A 22,900-nucleotide genomic window follows, 5' to 3' on the forward strand; every position below is an offset into this window, starting at 1 on the left:
GTCAGATAGAGTGTTTTTTGATGAGGGTCACAGGAATACTCACAATAGTTTCGAGATAATGCAACTAGAGGGCAAACAATCTTGATTTTTAATTCAAAGGCAGTTAAGAAGCAATTTGCTCTGAGTTATAAAATCAAGTATTATTGTTTTAGGGACAAGTGCCTCATATAAAGGGCTATGTTAACATTATATCAGTGAAGAGATAAGACAGTGAGGCTTTTATCCACTGTAATAAGGAAAATAAGGGGGAAATAAACTTTAGATTTACTGAAAAAACTACACATACAGTGCCTTGCCTTGGCATGGCTACTTAGACATTGCGTAACCTTGGAAAATGTTTTGAACATTTCCAAATTTTACTTCCATTGTTTAAAAAGGAAAATAATAACTACCTGATCAGATAAAATATTTTAATACAAATAACATCCTATCATTAATTTATGTCTGTCTTAAATATGGGGGTTTTTTTGGGGAAAGAATCTTTTTTGGGGGGGATTATATTAATAGCAACATTTCTTATAAATACAGTCAAGTAAATCATCTAGGAAACAAGCATATTTTCTCTAAAGTTTCTTACCCAGCAGAATAATGATGCAGAGAAGAATGGCTATCAAGGCCCCAGTGCTGAGGCCGGCAGGAAGAAGCAGGGCTTCGGCACTGCAGGACTGCATGTTGCCTTGGCTGTCGCAGGCACAGACTCTGATGGTGAGTGTGCCAGTGCTGCTCTGAATCGGGTAATCATTGTCTGATATCACCACAGGCAAGAGATAGGTGCTTATTTCATGTCTATTGAATCCATTTTTTCTGGTTAAAATCCTGGCAGTATTATCTAAAATAAATTTTAATATATTAAAAATGGCTGGGGACAATACATTTGTCTCGAACTGATCACCCTGCTTTGACATATAAATAAAAAGATGTTTAGGAGTTCCCTGGTAGCCCAGTAGGTTAAGGGCCCATCATTGTCCCTGCAGTGGCTTGGGCCACTGATGTGGTATGGGTTTGATCCCTGATATGGGAATTTCCATATGCCACTGGTGCAGACCAAAAAAAAAGATGTATATGTAAAATACAAAATTGATGTCAATTTTTCCATCAAATTATACAAGACAATTCAAATACAGATAAGATAAATAAGATAGTTTGAGAACTGAATATGATAACTACTTATTAGATTTTTAACTAATTCTCAGATGTTTTCAAAGTTGTGAGTTTTTATAAAAAATCCTTTATCAAAATTACCCAGATGGTAGCATATTATTTTTTGGAGTTTTCAGAAAATATAACATTATGCATATCATAGTAAATGCTTTTTATTTACAAATGTATGTGTGTCTACCCATGCACAAAACACACATTAACCCAATATTCATGAAGATTAATATGATTAGCTAGATTTTAACTATAGTTCCACTTTAAAAATCAGCAATACAGTCAAAAAAACCTTCAAAAGTCCCAATACATGAAGAACAGTGAGCGAGTTACTTGATTTTCTTTGGCGGGGCGGGGGGGGAGGGGCATGCCCGTGGAATGCTGAAGGTCCAGGGCCGGGGATCCAGTCTGCACCGCAGCAGTGATCAAAGCTACAGCAATGACAGTGCCGGATCCTTAACCCACTGAACCACCAAAGAATGCCCTAATATTTTTGAACCTTGATTTCTACTCGTTAAAATTAATACAATGTGTATTTAACTCAAAATATTGGTGGAAGACAACTAGTGTGGTTGGAGTGCCTAATAGACACACAGAAGGAAGGAGGGACTTAATCAAGGCTAGCAACCTACTACCTAGTATACTGCTATTGATATTTCTTTTATCTGCTAACTCACCCAGTATCCTTAAATGTGAGTTGTGATGTTAATAAAAAATTCTCTTCTAGCTCTACATAACAAATATTGAAAAATGAAGTCAATATATACTTGAATGATAATTTCCTATTCTGTTTGTCCAATGTGCTGAGTCTTGTTTTAGCCAATCCCATAGGCTCTTTAAAATGCCAGGGTAGGGATAGGAGTGAGTTAGGAAATTGCTAAATCAAACAAACAAGAGAGCAAAATGTAAAAAATTAAAAAAAAAAGAAAACTGATACATTTTTGCAGGTACAGTGGTTGGACATAAAGTAATCGTTTCCTAAATTATTAGTAAGAAGTTAAATCTTATATTAATTAACTACTTGTAACATAAGCTTGGAAAGTAAATTACCCACATAGAAGATGTGCTTAAGCAAATTTAAAAACTAAATGTGATCCTAATAATTTTTCAATTTTGATTTTTCTTCCAAGAGGTATTAGGATACAATTTTTCCTTTTTCAAACATACACTAAAATAAACATTTATAGGGAGTTCCTGTTGTGGCTCAGTGGAAACGAATCTGACTTGTAACCATGAGAATGCGGGTTTGATCCCTGGCTTCACTCAGTGGGTTAAGGAACTGGCATTGCCATGACGGGTGTAGCTCAAAGAGGTGGCTTGGATCCCATGTTGCTGTGGCATAGGCTGGCAGCTACAGCTCCAATTTGACTCCTAGCCTGGGAACTTCCATATGCCACAGGTGCAGCCCTAAGAAGCAAAAAATAAAATAAACATTTATATACATGTGGATTTTTTTAAAGTCTTCTTGCCTTATATTTTCTGTAACTTTTCAAAATTTTCCAAAGCTTAATTTTGCCTCAAGAGCTTTTACACATTAGAGAACCAAAGTAAGTTTTACCCTAAAACGAATCATTCTATTCAAGTAATTTTATTAAATATTCAGAAAGTTTACGGAGTTCCCGTCGTGGCGCAGTGGTTAACGAATCCAACTAGGAACCATGAGGTTGTGGATTCGATCCTTGGCCTTGCTCAGTGGGTTAAGGATCTGGCGTTGCCGTGACTGTGGTGTGGGTGGCAGATGAGGCTTGGATCCCGAGTTGCTGTGGCTCTGGTGTAGGCTGGTGGCTATTGCTCCGATCGGACCCCTAGCCTGGGAACCTCCATGTGCCAAGGTAGCGGCTCAAGAAAAGGCAAAAAGACAAAAAAAAAAAAAAAAAAAAAAATCAGGAAATTTATATAATGCTTTTGACCTATAAAATAGTGAAAAGTGAGGGAATCTTAATAATGTGATACCAAGTGTGGTATCACAGAAGCAGGAAATAAATGTATTTTTTAAAAAAGTGATGTAGAAATTAAAGACTTTTAAGGTGAACATATAGATAAATGAAAGGCTATTTTCTCAAGAAGATTAACTTTAAGGTGATGTCTATGTCATTGGAATTTCTTTCAAAATCCACCCAATAACAGAAAATAGTGAATTTATGCAAGATAAGATCAAATACTCAATCAGACTTTTGGATATTCTATTTAGTGTATGTTCAGGTTTATATTCACATGGCTTCAGCCCTTACTTTGAGTAGCTTACCTAAGATGGGAAACTCTTCCAAATATAGGAAAATAGCACTATTTATCAAAAGTTAATTACAATTAGCCTCAAGTTGTTTTCCCAGTAATTATGAAATTCTGTGATAAGATAGTACTAATTCAAGTCTCTATTTCTTTTTAAAATTGAAAGGTGGCTTGTTGAGCTCCAGGGCTCAGTTTAACAGGAACATAAGGCAAATTAAAATACAATTAGAAAGAGGTACAACATTGTTAACTAAGTACTGAGAATATACAGTTCAAATTCTATGTATAGATTACCAGCTCCAGCAAATTAAAATGATGGGTATTGTTTTTCTGATATTCAAATGTAATTGGGCATTTTTTATTTTCTCTCTCAAATCTCTGTTAATTTTTCCAAACACAATAATTTTAGAGGGACAGAAAACATAGAAATTTAAGAAACTTAGATTTAGTAAGCAGATGTTAACAACTGATGCTCTCCCTTCAACAAATTTGTCCAGTTTCTCCTATATATCTCAAATGATAGTTGCTCAATGTAAAGCTATTGACTTTCTTAAACTACTTTCTGACATTCTGAAAGCCACCTAGAATTGATAGCACAATCTGGCTCTGCCAGCATACCTACATAGAAAGGCATTTTAAATATGCCAATGTAGTCATTAAATTTAAGAATAACATCTATAGTTGCTCTAAAACAAGTATGCCTTTTTAACAGCAAATAATTGACATAATTAGTTTTACATAAATTTATTGAGGAAAGAAAATCTCTAATTACATAGCTTATAATTACCATACATATTTTCTAAAGAATAAAGCTGTTCTACTTTTAAAAAAATAGTAACAATTTTTGTATTTTCCTCTAAAATATGTTTCTGTTGTTTTTGAGAATGTAAGACATAATGCTTTTTATTTTTGATCACAGAGACATTATAAAATTTAGATGTTATATGAGAAAATAGGGTATCTTGCCTTTATAACTAACCTTTTGCACTCAATCGCTTCATAGACTGATGTAGCTATTTCTTTTTCTTATTCTTCTTCTATGCATCTTTGGCTCTGGTGAATCTGCTGCTATTAAATCTCACTGAAGTTTGCACAAGAGTCTCACTGAGTCATTCATTTCTCTGTGTGCTCTACCATTTTTGTTATAGGAATTGATTATTTCCAGACTTTCTAGTCCTTACAAGAGTCCATCTTTTTATTAGTACCCATTAGAGACTTCTTTCATGTATTCTATTATTGCAAAATTCAAGAGAGTCAACACTGTCAATTACCATATCTCTTTAAAAGCCTAATGAAAACAAAATTTTGTAACACAGATCTATAAATTAATACATAATATATATAGAAATTGTTACTTTTGAAAAATTCTTGTTCATGTTACCCTAAATCATAATGAACACACTCTAAAATTTACCTCTGGAGTTCCCATTGTGGATTAGCAGGTTAAGAACCTGACATAGTATCCATAAGGATGCAGATACAATTCCTGGCCTTGCTCAGTGGGTTAAGGATCCAGCACTGCCAAAAGCTGCAGTGTAAGTGGAAGATGCAGCTCAGACTCGACCCCTAGCCCTAGAAGTTCTATATGCCGCAGGTGTGGCCACAAAAAGAATGAATAAATAAATAAATAAAAATAAAAATAAAATAAAATAAAATTTACCTTCATTGTCCTGTACTGTGAAGTTTGGATTGACAGCAGCTAAACTGAAGAAAAATTTCTGTCCACCTAAAGGGTCATCTTTGTCTACTGCACTTATAGTCTGTATTAGCTGCACAAGAGAGAAAAATGAATATTTATCAAATTCCCATGGATATAATCTGCTTTATAATATGCAATTTCTGAATATCCAACTTTGTCTAACATTTATTTAAAATAATTGATTTTCTTCCTTATACATGTGCCTTTATTTGAATTATTCCATCTTGTTACTGTTATTTTAACAGTCTCCATCTCTCCCTCCCTTGACTCCCACTTCCCTCTCTGTTTCTCAAGTTCCCCTAAATATTATCCATTATTATTATTTTTTTTGTCTTTTTGTATTATCTAGGGCTGCACTCGCAGCATATGGAGGTTCCCAGGCTAAGGGCCCAATCAGAGCTGTAGCCGCCGGCCCATGCCACAGCCACAGCAACGCGGGATCTGGGCCACATCTGCAACCTACATAGCTCAGGGCAATGCCGGATTCTTAATCCACTGAGCCAGGCCAGGGATCAAACCTGCAACCTCATGGTTCCTAGTTGGATTCATTAACCACAGGAACTCCCCAATTTATCCATATTTTTATTAAAATGTTAAATAATGCTCGTATTATTTACAGTTTTGTTAATTTGATATCACATTTGAAGTGAGTAGTTTATTTCATGTATATATATATATATTTTTGTCTTTCTGTCTCTTTAGTGACACACCCACAACATATGGAAATTCCCAGGCTAAGGGTCCAATCAGAGCTGTAGCCCCCAGCCTACGCCAGGGCCACAGAAACTCGGGATGTGAGCCACATCTGCCACCTACACCACAGCTCACAGCAACACTGGATCCTTAACCCACTGAGCGAAGCCAGGGATCGAACCTGTGTCCTCATGGATTACAGTCAGGTTCGTAACCACTGAGCCGTGATGGGAACTCCTCCTATATCTTTAAACATTTATCTGGAATGGTTATCTAATATACTAAAATTTAGAAAATTAAGGTCACTATGGCTGTCCTCTTCATCAAAAGTAAACTGAAAACTATTCAAAGGATATAGAGATTTTTATAGATAATACTTTATATAAGTTAATAAAGGGAAGACAAACATTATGTACTTTGACAGTAACCATTCACTTCATTTGCACTGTCAATGAAATTATATATTTTTAAATTCAACATATACTTACTATGAGGAACAGTTATTTTGTAAGGATCGACTTTTTTTTTAGGGCCACACCCGCGACATATGGAGGTTCCCAGGCTAGGGGTCAAACCGGAGTTGTAACTGCTGGCCAACACCAGAGCCATAGCAATGCGGAATCTGAGCCATGTCTGCGACCTACGCCATAGCTCAGGGCAATGCCAGATCCTTAAACCCACTGACTGAGGCCAGGGATAAAACCTGCATCCTCACGGATGCTAGTCAGATTCGTTTCCGCTGAACCACAGTGGGAACTCCAGGATCCACTCTTTGATTCATTTTAGGGTAAGAGGATATTAAAAGGATCTACACTGTAAATAAACTATACTTCAATAAACTAGTTAATTTAATTAATAAAACTTAAAAAGCTATCTATGGGGAGTTCCCATTGTGGTGCACTGGAAACAAATCTGACTAGAGACCATGAGGTTTCGGGTTCGATCCCTGGCCTCGCTCACTGGGTTAAGGATCCGGCCTTGCCCTGAGCTGTGGTGTAGGTAGCAGACGCAGCTCCGATCTGGCATTGCTGTGGCTGTGGTGTAGGCTGGCAGCTGTAGCTCCATTTTGACCCCTAGCCTGGGAACCTCAGTGTGCCGCAGGTGTGGCCCTAGAAAAGACAAAAGCCAAAAAAAAAAAAAAGAAAAAATTTAAAAAGCTATCTAGTAACAGTAGAAAATGTAACACATTATAGTATAATCAGATCACTGCTTTTAATATGTTAAATGATTAATATTATGCAAAATATATCTATAACAGATAGCTATATTTTTTGGATATATATCCATTTTATCCTTAATTATATGTATAACATTATTTATATATATTTGCATATTTTAATTTTGCAAGAAGGCTTCAAATTTGTTAAATATGTCTATTGATAACTATAATAAATGGTCAAATTAATCCTTAACTGAAAGATAGTTTTTACTGCATTAAATTAATTTAATATTCTATTACTGTTTGATAGAAATATTTTCCCTAAAGCTTTGTTTATTTTAAAAGATGTTTTAAGTTTAAAACATTATGTAAAATAATTAGAAAAAATAAATTATTTTCACTATTCTGGATTAAATTATTTCCTTTAAAATTTCCTAGAAAAAATTTTGTTAAAATCGAGGTACTCTTGGCAGTTCCTATTGTGACTTATAAAGAGCCCAACTAGTATCCATGAGGATGGGGGTTCAATCCCTGGCCTTGCTCAAAGGTTAAGGAACCTGCATTGCTATGAGCTGCGGTTTAGGTCACAGATGCGACTTAGATTTGGTGTTGCTATGGCTGTGGCATAGGTGGGCAGCTTCAGCTCTGATTCAACCCCTAGCCTGGGAACTTTCATATGCCACATATGTGGCCTTCAAAAGCAAAAAAAAAAGAGGCACTCTCCAATCATTTACTTCAAAATGATACAAGAAATATATTTGGACAAAACAAAGATAGGTATTTATTACTGTCTAAAAAAATAAGCAGCAAAAAAAAATTAAAATTTTAATTTAAAATATATTTTAAAATAAACTACTTTATGAAATTTTAGTGGTAATTTAAGATTAAATAGAAGAATTTATGATTAGTGTCCTATCCATTAAAAAAAACCCAAATGATAGTATATACACGAGGGAATTAGGATAAAAATGTTAAAATAATTTTAAGTAATACCATTTAAGAGGAATCTATACAATTACAAAAATATTTCTTGACTGACTCTTGTTTGTGGAACAATCTAAAGAATTTTATTTTCAAATAGTGATTTATAGTAACAAGTTGAAGAGGAAAATAAATGGCATAAATGAAATAACGTAAGAAGAAAGGAGAAAAATGGAAATTCTTATGCTTTTATAGATATCAAAATTAATTTGTTTACTCTCACATATAGCTGCATAAAAGTGACATAAATATAAAAGTAGAGTTAATGTTCTTTTAAAATAAAAACTACAATATCTCATAATAAAATTGCATTTGCAGCTATGATTACAAATTATAATTCTAGTTCATTTTCATGGACCAAAATAACACAGTTCAGAGCACAAAATAGCCGCATCTTCATATATATATGTGTGTGTATATGTATACATATACATATATATTTATATAATGCATATCTATAAGAAATTGTAAAGTTTTCAATAAAAATTCTCAATTAAGATGTATTATTTTAGGAGTTCCCATCGTGGCGCAGTGGTTAACGAATCCGACTAGGAACCATGGGGTTGCGGGTTCGGTCCCTGCCCTTGCTCAGTGGGTTAACGATCCGGTGTTGCCGTGAGCTGTGGTGTAGGTTGCAGACGCGGCTCGGATCCCGCGTTGCTGTGGCTTTGGCGTAGGCCGGTGGCTACAGCTCCGATTCAACCCCTAGCCTGGGAACCTCCATATGCTGCAGGAGCGGCCCAAGAAATAGCAACAACAACAAAAAAGACAAAAAAATAAATAAATAAATAAATAAAGATTTCTTTCAATGAATGTATCCCATTAAAAAAAAAAAAAAAAAAAGATGTATTATTTTAATGAAAGATGGTAGCACTGTATATAGCAGCAATATGTCAGTGATTTACTAATGTATTTTCACTAAATATTATAAAGGGAATAAATAAAACTCATGTAATAATACAGACAAAACACAATGGCATGTTGCAAATCAATATCATATCACAACATATTTTTATGATCAGAAGAGTCCTCTATGCCGATGGAGGTACTTACTTCCTTTATGAGATATATTTTTTTTTCTTTGAGACATAACTTAACTTGGCTTCTAACTCCAACTTCTCCATATCCAGCATTTACCTTTCAATATAGTCTTCCTTTCCATTTCCAGTCATATATTAAAAAATCACATTTTATTTTGTTACTAATACCATAAAGAGTTTCAACAGAAATGAGAAGTTGGCAACAAGGAGATAAAATTATTTCCCCTTTCTCTCTATATGAGCACTCATTATTTTATTTCTACTAGAGACAAATTCATTTTGACCTACTGCCAATAAAAGAGGTTGCCACAATTTGGAGAAAAAAAAAATAACAGGTGATTTCAGTAGCCATTTCAAGAATATAAAAACTAGACATAGAGGAGTTTCCTCTGTGGTGCAGCGGGTTAAGAATCGGACTGCAGAGGCTTCTCCTGCTGTGGAGGCACAGGTTTGATCTCAGGCCCATCACAAATGGGTTAAAGGATCCTGTGTTGCCACACCTGTGGTGCAGATTCAATTCCTGGCCCATGAACGTCCATATGCCACAGGTGCAGCCATTATATAAAAAAAAAAGACAAGTCATTTATGTTTTATCTCCCTGGCAACTATATAAATTGGTTTGTGTTTTCACCAGGTTATTCTAAAATAATCTTAAATCAAATGAGGGGTGTTTCAAGGATCATAACATAAGGGCGTGTGGGATGACAAATGCATTTTATAAGATAATTAGTTAGAAAACTGGCCACTAAGTTTTAATATTTTTGCTTTTTCAGTGAAAAGGCTAATAGTTTCTGCTTATAAGAAAATTCCCTTTGCTCTGGTTAAAAAGCACTCTTTTCAGTCATTTGGAAAATGACTAAACATCACTTTATGGAAAATATGTAATGGAATTTTGGGGATTGATAAGGACCTGGAGCTTAAATACTATTAATGAGTAAATATAAGCAGTACTTCTCCTTGGGGGGACTCTCTGGGAAACCTCCTGTGAGACTGAATGCTATCGCCTCTCACAGAAATTAAAAATTATGTATGTATATATATAAAGTATATTTAAAGTATATATATATATATATATGTATTATTTACTGAAGGAGTAGGTCATGTGTGAAGGAAAATGAAAGAAAAGAGAAATAGCCAGTTCCCTTTTCTCTCCTTTCCCAAAGTTCCCTGACTCTGTCTGACATGGAAAAGATGGGAGTCTAGCTGCTTAGTTCAGGCACAAGAGGGGACTATTAATTCAACATCGATTGTAAGTTGCATCCTTTCCTGGGAGAAAGTCTTCCACCCTTAGGCCAGGGAATAGGCAAGAAAGGAGGATGGGGTGGCAATAGCTTTATTTCTGTCTCATTGTGTCCACAGCAAATAAAAAGAATTATGTTTCATGTTGTTCTAAGTGCTACTCTTAAAGAGCACTTAACTGAGAGGAGTACTGGGTGAATTGAACTACTCCATAAATAACTAAAGCATACCTAAAAGCCCCCAAAGCTTCCACTTCCCTAGAAGGAGGGAAGACAGAGTTAACAAATTAATTTCAAGAAAGGTTCAGTGAAGAAGGACTTTATCCAACGACCTTTCTTCTTCTTCTTCTCCTATTTTTTTTGGCTGCACCTATGGCATGCCAAAATCCCCAGGCTAGGGATGGAACTTGCGCCACAGCAGCGAACTGAGCCATAGCAGTGACAATGCCAGATCCTTAATCCACTAAGCCACCAGGGACCTCCCAATAACCATTCTGATTTTGCCTGTTAGGATGTCATAACGTAGAATTTCATCACTGAGTATAAAACAGTTTAGATCAAGCAAACATTTTCAACCTATGACACCAAAATTACATCTAACAAACTGTTCTTATTAAAAATTATTATGATGGGGAGTTCCTGCTGTGGTGCAATGAGACTGGCAGCATTTCTGCAGTGCTGGGACTCAGGTTCAATCCCTGGCCTGGCACAGTGGGTTAAGAATCCTGCATGGCCCCACCTGCAGCGTGGGTCTCAACTGTGGCTGGAATATGACCCCTGGCCTAGAACTCCATATGCCTCAAGGTGCTAAAAAAGAAAAAAAAAAAATACTATTGTGGGAGACTGTTGCACATGCAGCCAAGTTTGTCAAAATAGGATAACTACTTTTTTTTAATTAAAATCATCTTTGATTATTTTCCCTCAATATACCAACTTTTTGTTTGTTTGTTTGTTTGTTTAGGGCCACAGGTACAGCATGTGGGAGTTCCCAGGCTAGGGGCTGAATCAGAGTTGCAGCTGCTGGCCTATGTCATAACCACAGCAATGCCAGATCTAAGCTGCATCTTCGAGCTACGCTGCAGCTTGAGGCAACGCCAGATCCTTAACCTACTGAGCGAGGCAAGGGATCAAACCCACATCCTCATGGATACTAGTAGGTTTCATTTCTGTCAAGCCACAACTGGAACTCCCCAACTTTTTTTTTTTTAAGTTCCAAAAACAGGAAATTACTGAGCAAGGAGTTCCCGTTGTGGCTCGGTGGGTTATGAACCTGACTAGTATCCATGAAGATGTGGGTTCGATACCTAGCCTTGCTTGTGGGTCACAGATCTGGTGTTGCTGTGGTGAGCTTGTTGTGGTGAGCTGTGGCCTAGGCTGACAGCTGCAGTTCCTAGCATGGGAACTTTCATATGCCACAGGTGCAGAAAATTACTGAGCCAGATATAGGTTAAAAAAAAACAAAAACCTAAAGAAAATAAGCACAGTCCTTCTTTACTTTGAATACATCCTATATTTTGAATACATTTGGAAATCAGTATTTATGACTCAAATGTTCTGAAAAGATATCTCTTGAAAAATCAAATAGAATAACCATAGAGGGAGCAATGTATGCAGCAGTTGCAAAGTGGGTAATTTATCTCTTGGAGAAAAGGCTTCAACTTGTATCATGCTGAGCCTGCCAAGCAGAGGACTATTTGGAATGGTATTTTTAGGGCACACTGTTTCATTAAGAAGTAGGTCGGAAGTAGCTAAGTCATTTAGGTACTCCAAATTAAACATTTCCATAACATTTTCAAATAAAAAAATGAATCCAAATGCAGCAATTTTACCATTTCAAACAATAGACAGGCTATTGAATTCCCTTTGAATCTTCTGAAGGAAGTATTTGAGTTATTCCACAATGTAATTTGCATAAAAATGTAACAGTGACATTGATGTTTATAAAGAGCATCAAATGATGTCAAAACACAATACAGTTTTGTGATGGCCTCTCTTTCTTTAATAAAACACATTTGATTCTCAATTATTATTTATAACATGTAGCTTCCTTCTGTAAAGATAGCACTCAAACCAATTAAGAGCATTTCTTTCAGCCATACAGGCTGCAGCTCTCCAAACAACAAAATGAGTCCATTGAGGAAAAAACTTGAAGAGTTATAAACAAAGCTGGTGCAGGAAGAATGTTTTAAAGGACGAAAACTAAATCATTAAATATTTTATGTGTTGCTATAATGATGCAATGCAAGTATAAGTCTTAGGAGCAAAGTCAGTAAGCAGCCTTGCCTCAAAATCGTATTTGTGTACATTGCAGTCTTGATAAAACGTTTTGCTGATCCCAAGTATTTGTCGCTGTGTTTTCCCCCAACTTTCATTTTCCGTATCTACAGTGGTTACCAACATTTATCTAATGGCATAGCGGCGCTTTGTTTTTTTGTCCTTGTTTTTGAAAATTTAAAAAGCTATTTCTTCTTACACCTTAACTTTTGTGGCTAAAATAGAATCTCATATTTACATTTGAACTTTAGGAAGGACATATGAAACTTGTTTACTGTTATTTAAAACATTTTCAACTCCCCAAAACCATCAGCCTGTGGTTTTGTTTGTTTGTATTTAATTATATGACCAGGACTTCATATGAGTGATTTTATTCTGTTTACTCATTCCTCTCAGGATTGGGAAAAGAAAATATTTAACGTACCTGTTAAAATCTTGCTACACTTTTAAATCCTCTGGGTGCTTACCTGTCCTGGTCTGGCATTTTCACATACAAAAGTGTCATAAAACACAGCAAATTGTGGGGCATTGTCATTAACATCCAAAATTCTCACAAAAACAGCCACTCGAGTCATCTCTTTGGGATTGTCTAGATAAGGGAAAGGAAAAATTTGTTTAGGAAGACACACTTGTATACCAGATTTAATTTATATAGGCATCTTGTGGATATTAAGTGCTTCCCCACAAATAAGCATCCACTAACGTAATGAGCAACTGCAATAAAGAAAATTACTGCAGTGTCTAATTAAGTACTCATGAATTCAGTAATTATTGGGCTCAAGAGTACTATTAATATTTTGAAAAATCTTTTTCAAAACACAATCCAGTGTAATTGAGTTCATATTATATTTGTATCCTTACTTTCCAAATATATAAAATAGCAAATATGTAAAATCTTCATTATACATCATTATATCACTTAATTTATACCCTTTTTTTTTCGAATGAAGGGTAGTTTTAAATAAATTAGTAACTTGCCCAAGGTCATCTCCTAAGTTATAGGTGTTGTATTACAGCCTACTTCTCTGAGTGCTTTTAACACTTATGTGTATTCATTCCAACAGCTACTCTTAACTCTCTTTTTGGAAATTTTAACCTATAGCTATTAATTTTACAAATTGGATGGAAATTTACAATGAAATACAAGATTTTAGCTATTTCATTCATGTAGTTGTTACTGGTTACCATCTCAACAATTCAGGCTCAATTCTGTACAACAAAATTAATTTTAATAGTAATACACACTGTAGTAATCATGATTTTTTACTTAAAATGCTAAAATCAAGATTATCTAAGTTTTCAAATAAAATATGCATTTAAAATGTTTTGATGTGTAAATGGAATTATAAAGTAACTTGGCCTTGAATAACAACTTCATATTAGAATTGCATTATCTTCACCATGGATTTTTTTAGGCACTTGCACTGGTATCTGAGAGGGTTTTGGCATCTTAAATTTAGCTTATATTCATCAACCTTTGTGACAGCACAAAATCTCAGTTCAACTTCTATGTGAACTTTGGCAAAGTCAAGCTCAAGATCAATAATAAAAGGAGGAAGGACATAATTAGCTAAAAGTAAAACAAAACAACGACAACAAAAATAGCAGATGAGCTGAGGGACAGTGGCCATCTTATTAAATGGCTTCTACCAACATGGGTTATGAATAATATAATTTACCCTTGTGAAATTCATCTGACTTTCTAATTTTATCTAAATACTTTTTCAGATACAAGGGTTAAAAAACAGTCAGGTACAAATAGGGAGTATTTTTTCCTCCTCCTTCCTTGCCATGTAATTATGTTACTAAAATAATGAAATCAGCACTTTTAAAAAATAAAATGTAAGAACTAATTACTTGGCCACGACATTTTATAAGGCTGAATAGTATGTAGGAAGGCAGACATAATTCTTAATCCATTTGAAGTGTATTTACCTTGTCTTCCCCTTTTCAAGGGAAACTTTAGAATGCATTTCCTCTTTTAACACTCCTCTTAAGTCTTCCATTGGTCTTAACCCATATGTATTCAGTTCTCAAGTTCTGATTTCTTATTTGCTATTCTACTGCTGCATATGGTTCTTTTCTTCGTATGTCAGGTGGTTAGAGTTTAGACCTTGGAGTCAAACAGAGTTGTCTTGATCCCCAGATCTACCAGTCATTTATTGCGTGACTTTGGCCAGTTTATGCTCTCTCTCTTAATGCCTCAGTTTACTCAGCATGAATCAAAACAGAACTTTTAAGCTTATAAAGTTATCTGAATAATTAAGTGACCTAATGCATGAAAATTTCTTATTAAAGTATCAGTCTGTTGGTAAGCACTCAATATCAATACACCTTGTCTATTGTTATTAAGATCATGTTTATTATCACTGTCATTTCTTCTTCATTTCCTTATGTTACTTAAGAGTTTATCCTCTCCTTTTCCATACAAAGCATCTGCACAATAAAAATGTGTTAACTAACTTTCCTATAATTAATTTGAATCTCAAAAGGAATACATTTGGGAAAAAGTGGAGAGAGGAGGTAAAAAAAAGAAAATGCTTTTTCACTAGTTTCCTATCTCTTCTGCTTCTAAACCATTTGTTAAAACTCAGAGGCATAGTGTTCACCAACAAATGAATCCTCAACTACCCACAGTTACTGCTTGTTGTATTGGAGAAGAGTGGGAAGGTCTGATTCTTCCAGAATTTCTAGAATGTGCTCTTTAGCCTATTTTTAGAGTTAGTGGTCATGAAAATGTTTTCTTTCAATATAAAATCTCGACATGGAAATATCTCTTTTATCGGTAGCAATTCACTTTCTAAGTGTGCCACAGAAGCCGAGAAAGACAGAAAAGTTTCATATCTTAAAAAACTGTACTGTGAGTCCCCTTCCTCATACAATATGGAGATTCTCAAGCCTCTTTATACATAACTCAAGGCTCTTCAAATCAAAAGCTAAATCCACAGGGATAAACATGCTTTGTAAAGCAGCAGGCCTGGAGTCACCTATTCAAAAAACAGTGCTTACACTAATCTTTTTACGGGCAGATGCAGCAGCTTATGTTTAAATAAAAATATAAAGCATTGCAAAGAAGCATCATCCTGAATAATAGCTGGCATATATTTACAACCAGAGCCTCTCGGTCATCCAGCAAACTCTACTGTAGCAAGAATGTATGAGCAATAAGGATCTCAAAATGTACGTCCTAAGGTAAAACCATGCCATGTATTCATAGGCTTTTCCACACCTCCAGGAAGAAGAAGCTTAAATTGTTATCCAGAAATCCCAGGCTTTAGAAAAAGCTAAGTTTTCTACATGCTTGGGGCAAGAATTTCTATTAATGAGGAAGGAAGCAGGTATAGAAAATGGAGTCCTCCAGACATAAACTTCTTCGCTCTGCTGTTCTCAGAATTTCAATGATTATAGTTTGATTTTCAGATGTGGTTATAGAAACTTATTCGTTTCTATAACAACATGTTTTATAATTCTTGACTGTGACCTTAATTTTAGATTTTTTTATTTTCCATATGGCATTTAAAAATATTTTTTAAAGATGAAAAAAAGAAGTTAGGCCATGGTATAATGCACTAAATGATTACCTGGAATAGTACCTGCCATATGAAGGGATATACTGCTATGGAATGTAGAACTAAACTGTTACAGGCAGAAACTGGAAACACTTCGGCATGACTCACATTTATAAGCAATTCTGCATGGCTTTGGGCTTGGTGTACGACACACCATAAACCCAGTGTTTAAAATCTTGTAAAAACAATTCTCTATATGCTGTTTCCCTCTCAGCCTCATTCCATTTAATAATCAGAACAGCATAATGGGCCCCTGACTATTTGTGGTTTGGCAGGTAGGCATTTCCAGCAGTTACACCATAGACTGATTTTATTTAAAGGCAAAAAGTAGGTTTAGTTCTTAAAAAGAACATAATTGACTTAGCTTTTTACAGAATTGTAATTACTTCAACTAGCTTTAGAAGTTAAATTTCTCAAAGTATCTGAAATGGAAAATGCAATTCCTAGCTCATTGGGCTTGAATAAGGATCTTGAATCAAGCAGAGAGCACAAACAATCATGATTCTAGAATAATCAGACTGGATCCTGTCGGGCACATTTAAACATTGTGATGTGGAGACAGATAAAGAAATAAAAGCCTTCCTTAAGAAAAACTCAAAAATTTGTTGGTTCACCTTAAGAGATACAGCCACTTTTATCTCATTATGGAAAAATCCAATCTTTTGGACAGTAGGGTTAATCTATATTTCAGAGCAAGGCTTAAGAAAAATGTTAAATCAACTACTTTCTCTTAGGGAATTAAGTTCACTGCTAATGATCTGTCTAGACTAGTTCCATCCTTTTGAGACTCTTAGTAATTGAGCCCCAATGCCCTGCCTTCTGAATACTGGAATGATTACTCAGATACCTTGACCTTGATATGTGTTTGTGGACTCAAGCTCAGTTTTTCAGATCTGAAATGTTGAGGATTCAGTATTGTCACTGCTGTGGCATGGGTTCAATCCGTAGCCTGGGAAATTTTGCATGCTGCAGGTGCAGCCCCCAAAAAATTAAAAATAAAAAAGTTGCTCTTTTTCATGCTCCTATCATAATACAGGAAGTAGAAACCATGAACAGGCTTGTGTGTATGGATAGGGCTGGCTTCATGGGCCTCTGTAAGGGCCTCACACTTAGAAGGGCCCCACCCATTCTTGAGTAATGCTCTGCTGTTGCCATATTAAATTTCTTACTCATTTTTTAACAAGAGGCTGACAATTTCATTTTATAATGGGCCATAAAAATTATGTAGCCAGTCCCGTATATGGGCAAGAACTTTTGCAAGTAGAGATAGATATGATTTTGAATGTTGGCTCTGTCTGTTGTTAGTTGGATGAAATTTTATAAATTAGGCATAGAATAGGTATTGAATCTACAAACAGACTGACTAGTTTCAAATGCAAGTTTTACTACTTCTGGCATTGTGACTTTGGACAAGTTAATAAAATCCCTGGAGTCTTATTTCCTTCTCTGTTAAATAAGGTAAATCAAAATATTAGGAGGAAAAATTAAGCTAAAATTTTTAGAATAATTTCTGGCACAGAGGGTTTAATATTGGCTATTATTACCAATAACTTTGTTTCCTCATGTGTAAAAAAGGAAGTAATGATATCCACCTATGTGTTTGTTATTAAATAAAGGTCTCCTAGAATTTTGGCAGAGGTTTTAATTGATAGTGCCCATGCAACAAATTTAGTACATTTCACTTTCCTCCAAAGAGAGTAACTTTTGTTCCCAATTCTAGTTCATTCTTATTAGTTAACATTAAATGTAGATTTGTGGTTGCCTATAGCTATTTCTCAGTATATATAGAAATAATTGAAAACAATTACAGTGTTGAGAGACCTTTTAAAACCTTAGATTAAAATTATAATTCATGTACACAATGAGAAGGGATTATTTTTCATATAAAAAACTACAAATATGCTAAATATTATATACATAAAATTCATCTTACTGATTTCAGCAGCTATAACAGTAAGATTGTGCCACTGAGACAGTTCACGGTCAAGTGGTTTTGATGTATAAAGGGATCCATTTCCAGAATGGATGTTAAAGATCCTGTCAAGGTCAGTATGGCGATCTAAGGAGAATCTGAGCATAGAGGGCAGAGAAAAACACAGGGCATTATTACCGAGGGCTTGGAGGAGAAAATGGTAAAATTCAAAGACACACATATAGTGATATATAATAATTTCAAGAGAGGACATAGTACTGACCCAGAATGCAGACTATTTCATCAATTTCTCTCTCATACACATAAACACACACACTCTCTGACCCTCCCCCAGCCTCCCCCACCCCCAATTGAAATGACTCTGATCTTTCTGGAATATTATACATTTTTTTTGATATACCAAAACAACTAAACTTTCCCCTTTGATGGCTGGAGTACAGAAGAGTTCCTAAAACCATAACTACATTGTAACATTGTCATGATTATATTCTTCTTAATTATTAAAACTCCTCTCAGCCTCACAAATTATTTAAAAACCCTAAAGCACAAATAAGTTGATTTAGTTACACTAAAAATGCAGAGCGGACATAATGCCCTTTATCTGTACCAGGGGTCAGAACAACAAATACCTTAAAGATACAGTCAGAGAATACGAGCTAAGTTTCAGGCTAAATGGCATGATTAAACCTGAAGCACGCTATGAAACTCGTGCCTACCCTGCCCCAGAACAGAGAAAATTTGTTTTAAACACTTGTGTTCATTAAATGGATGCACAACTTATGGAGAGACTCTCTTATCTTTCAGTGTGTTAAATGCTTTAAATAGAATTCGACAATCTCTATATTTACTTCAGTCCTTTTTTTTTTTCTTTTTCTTTCTTTCATCCTAAACATAAGCATCATTACCTAATGGGGCTGGAAGTAGAATCTGGATCCCTCGCCATCACAGTTCCAATGATGGTGCCCACTTCAATATCTTCATGAACCTCAAACAGATAGGAGGACCTACTGAAAACAGGAGGTTCGTCCACATCTTCAATAGAGATTTTCACAATTGTCGTATCTTTAAATGGCCCTAAGTAATAAAAGCGTGGATCCACGTGGGTATTTTCTGCTTCAACCTTCAGAGTGTAAAGTCTTCGGCTCTCATAGTCAAGTGGCTGTGTTAAAAATAAATAAGTAAATCATCAAATTATATTGTGGGAAATTGAACTGTATGTTCTTCCAAGTTACAGTATGATTTTTAAAGCCTACTTGAGATCTGTCAAGTTGTTAAGTGTAAATAATTAAAAGCAATAAAAATATATAATCCTTACATATTAGATAGGATTAAATTTTTACTTTTTATGTATTTAAAATGTAATACTTCAGAACATAGGAAAGTGAGGTTTTAAATTTTAGAGAAATTAAAAAGGATTTTAAGACCTGTCTCATAAAATGGTAACTCATTAAAAAACATGGCTGGTGGATTGTGTTAGTAGCAGTGGCTACTGATAAATTTTTCTAGACAAAAAAACACAGTAATCTTTTAAAACATATATTGTGATATTTCCATTCAGTTTAATGGGATCATGGTATCACATAAATTTGGATGAAATTTTAAAGACTAATATAAAACTGTAAACAGTTATATGAAACATTAAAAATAAGAAAAACCTTGGGTAAAGAGAAAAATTTTGATAGTTAATTGGTAATTCTATTGCATTATGAAAGAAAAGGAACTTAAATATTGAGTTGGTCACTCCTTTGCTATCCATTTAAAGACAGCTGTTTTTTTATCTGGGGCTTTAAAATAGACTGAGGATATTTTTGTGATTAACCAGTGGTTACTTCAGGCAAATAGAGAATTCAAGGTATTTCATTTCACTAGGACCTAAATTTTACTGTGCCTTGATTTTTTTTCTGATAGTGATGGTACTTTCCATAATTAAAAAAAAAATCTAGTTACCTTCAAATTATATTAGTGAGCATATGTTAGCAGAAAAGTTTAATTTATGTAGCAGAAGGGGAAATGTGAACAATGAAATTATCTTCCAATCCATGATGTCTCTTTTTATTAGCAACTCTAATTATTGCTTCATACATCTGGATAGATGGCATGCTACGTATGCCTCCAAGTGTAATGATATATTGCTATTATTAGTTATTAACTATTTTTAAGAAAACAACGTTAATAAGGGGCTTTTATTACTGTAGTTCAGAAATATGATCACATATATATTAGCTTGGCTTTTAAATTTTGTCAAATTTCAGGTTTCATGTTTCAGTCAACAAAAATATTTGGTAAAAATGTCCAAGGAGACTTTTGGCTTTATGCCCCTCATAATACATATTTATATTAGAACAAGGCAGTGATATTTCTTAATGGACAATGCATGAATGGATAACACATATAGAAATCTCTACTTTCTAAACAGTCAAGTGATTATTTCTGCTGATGTTCTGCACCTTTTTCACAGTTATAATGCCTTCCTGTGTGTCCTTCTCAGTAATGATGTCAAACATATCTGTCCCATCTCCATCAATAATTCGGTATTCAACTTCAGCATTCTTCCCAGTGTCAGCATCAGTTGCTTTGACACTTCCAATGGCTGTGCCAACTGGGGAGGATTCAAGGACCCGAAGGTGGATGGTATCTGTCAAGAATACAGACAGAAAGAAAAAGTAAGAGATTTCTCAATAGAGTATTCAAAGACAAAATATTATGAGAGAATGTTATAAATCTTAAGCTCTACATTAAATGTTGACTAATTAATAAGTAGAAGACACATCAGATGGATAAGTCTAGGTACAGAAAAAGTGGAAATTTGGTCTGTACCTATTATAAATAGTGAGACCCAATCTCTAATCATATCAGAAATTCTAGTTTTTAAGTGAGCATGTTATTATTGTTTTGCATTCACACAAAGAACTAGAGATTAGCTTTGAATGCAGTTGTGTACCTGTGTGTGTTTATACAATCAGAACAAATCATAGAATATACCGTAGATATTTATATATTGCAGTGAAAATATTTTTCAATTGTTTTTCCTTTGTTGTTTTTAGATATTTACTACTCAGTTTACTTCAGCTGCAGGGCAGAACATTACACAATTCCATGAAATCAGCCATTGTAGGGAGGAAGCCTACCTCTGTTTGTGACAGGTGACACAAAGGCTAGTCTGTGGGAGAAATAAAAAGATGTCCTTCGTGGTGTCAGTGTAAAAACACTAAATTCTAGCAAATTCCCATCCATTCCAGAGCAAAACAAGAAATATCTAAGCCCATGGTACACCTACTTGTGCTTCCAGCAGGAACAACCTCTACTGCTAATGAGATTTATGTTTTAGTACCTGATCATAAACTACATTTACTGACAGATTAATCGACCCGAAGCACACTTCTGATTACAGCACCTTCTTGCTCATAAACCTTAAGTAATTCTCCTTAATATACACAATAAAATCCAAATCTCTTAGCTAGTCATGCTCATGCCTGAGTATATCTTTCCTAAAATGTGTTTCCTTTAGTTGCTTCCAGGAAAGATGTGCACCAAACTGGACTTTTCAAAGTCTTCTTGCCAAAAATATAAATTCCGTACATCTCTCTGTTTTTCACATACTAGTTCCCTCATGTAAAACTCATCCCCAACTACCCTCAAAAAACCATAACACAGTTTACCAAATCTAAGAAAATGGCACTATTATGTGCTGAGTGTTTAGGGAGTCATGGCCCTCAAAATGTATATATCGAACTTCAAACCCCTATTCATTACTTCAAAATGTGACTGTTCCAGAAGACAATGTCTTTAGAGGGAAGTTAAGGTTAAACGAGAGCATTAGGATAAGTCCTAATCTAACATGGCTAGTGTCCTAAGAAAATTTGGGCACAGGTGCAGAGGAAAGCCTCTGTGAAGACAAGAAGATGGCCACCTACAAACCAACGTAAGACCCTAAGGAACCCCCTGATCTGAATTTCTACTTCAAGAACTGTGAGAAAATCAATTTCTATTATTTGACCCACTCAGTCTGTGGTACCTTGTTATGGCAGCATTAACAAATACAGGCACCTGTGTCTGCTCAGTTTGAAAAGTCCTTTCCTAGGAGACATTATTAAGACACTTTCTATCACACTCCAGTTAGCCTCTTAATGTGTACTTTTAAATTCTTTTTCTATGATTTTTCTCTCTATCAATCACTCTTCACATCACTTGAAACTGTTGGGCATTCACTTGTTAATCTGTGTGTACCATGAGGATGGTACACAAGACAGGGACAACTTTGCACTTTTTTTTTTTTACATTCTATTCCCATAGTATTTCTTTGAGTATAGTAGCCACTACATACTTATTCTTTTTTTTTCTTTTTTGGCCACAGCCACAACATATGGAAGTTTCTGGGTCAGGGATCAAATCCGAGCTGCAGCTGAGACCTAAGCCACATCTGTGTCAATGAAGGATCCTTAACTCACTGCACCAGAGCAGGACTCCCTATATACTTATACTGGGTAGCTGACAAACTTCCTAATTTATCCAGCAGGTCCTATAGTTCAAATCTCAGATACACTCAGTAAACACTGAAGCTATATTATCCATTGAAAACAATAATTTAATCAATTGTTACTGAGGGTTTCAAAACCTTTGATAGGTCCCTTTGTACTTAAATCATACATAGACTGGACCTCCAATAGACTGGCTCCTCTTTCCTGGTATTCTCTCCCTTAATTAATAACACTTGTCTTCTTTAGGTTTTTCCAGTAAGTTTTTATTCTTCAAGTTAATACATGTTTCCTCCTTAGAAGACATTTTCTGAACAACTCTTTGCCTGGAACCTCTAACTCTTCCTTTTGACATATATCTATCTCACCATTCTTCTACCACAAAACATCATCAACTTTAGCCTACTTTCTTCATTGACTTTCTTTAACAAATTAAATATTAGAAAAGGAGCATCTCA

At 35.0% G+C, this 22,900-nt stretch overlaps 1 protein-coding gene across 6 annotated transcripts in view; it reads right to left on the reverse strand.

Annotated features, from left to right (window-relative positions):
- Positions 1-22,900, reverse strand: part of CDH10 (cadherin 10) — a 180,859-nt gene that overhangs the window by 2,909 nt on the left and 155,050 nt on the right. For 5 of the 6 annotated variants that reach the window (XM_085001751.1, XM_021076630.2, XM_021076629.2 and 2 more), the window contains 6 exons: positions 20,415-20,602; positions 18,873-19,126; positions 17,968-18,104; positions 12,933-13,054; positions 5,042-5,150; positions 578-829 (listed from right to left, as the gene is read on the reverse strand). In XM_085001751.1, the coding sequence (XP_084857877.1) occupies positions 578-829; positions 5,042-5,150; positions 12,933-13,054; positions 17,968-18,104; positions 18,873-19,126; positions 20,415-20,602 (1,062 nt within the window). Of the gene's footprint in view, positions 1-577; positions 830-5,041; positions 5,151-7,976; positions 8,624-11,586; positions 13,055-17,967; positions 18,105-18,872; positions 19,127-20,414; positions 20,603-22,900 lie in introns of those variants that run through there. The other variant, XR_014830834.1, reaches the window with a different exon arrangement.

The sequence above is a fragment of the Sus scrofa genome, chromosome 16 (genome assembly GCF_054392235.1).
Source record: "Sus scrofa isolate SSC_HxYL_T2T_F1_AM1 chromosome 16, Sscrofa_HxYL_maternal_Yorkshire_Landrace_v2.0, whole genome shotgun sequence".
In the NCBI taxonomy this organism is placed as follows: domain Eukaryota; kingdom Metazoa; phylum Chordata; class Mammalia; order Artiodactyla; family Suidae; genus Sus; species Sus scrofa.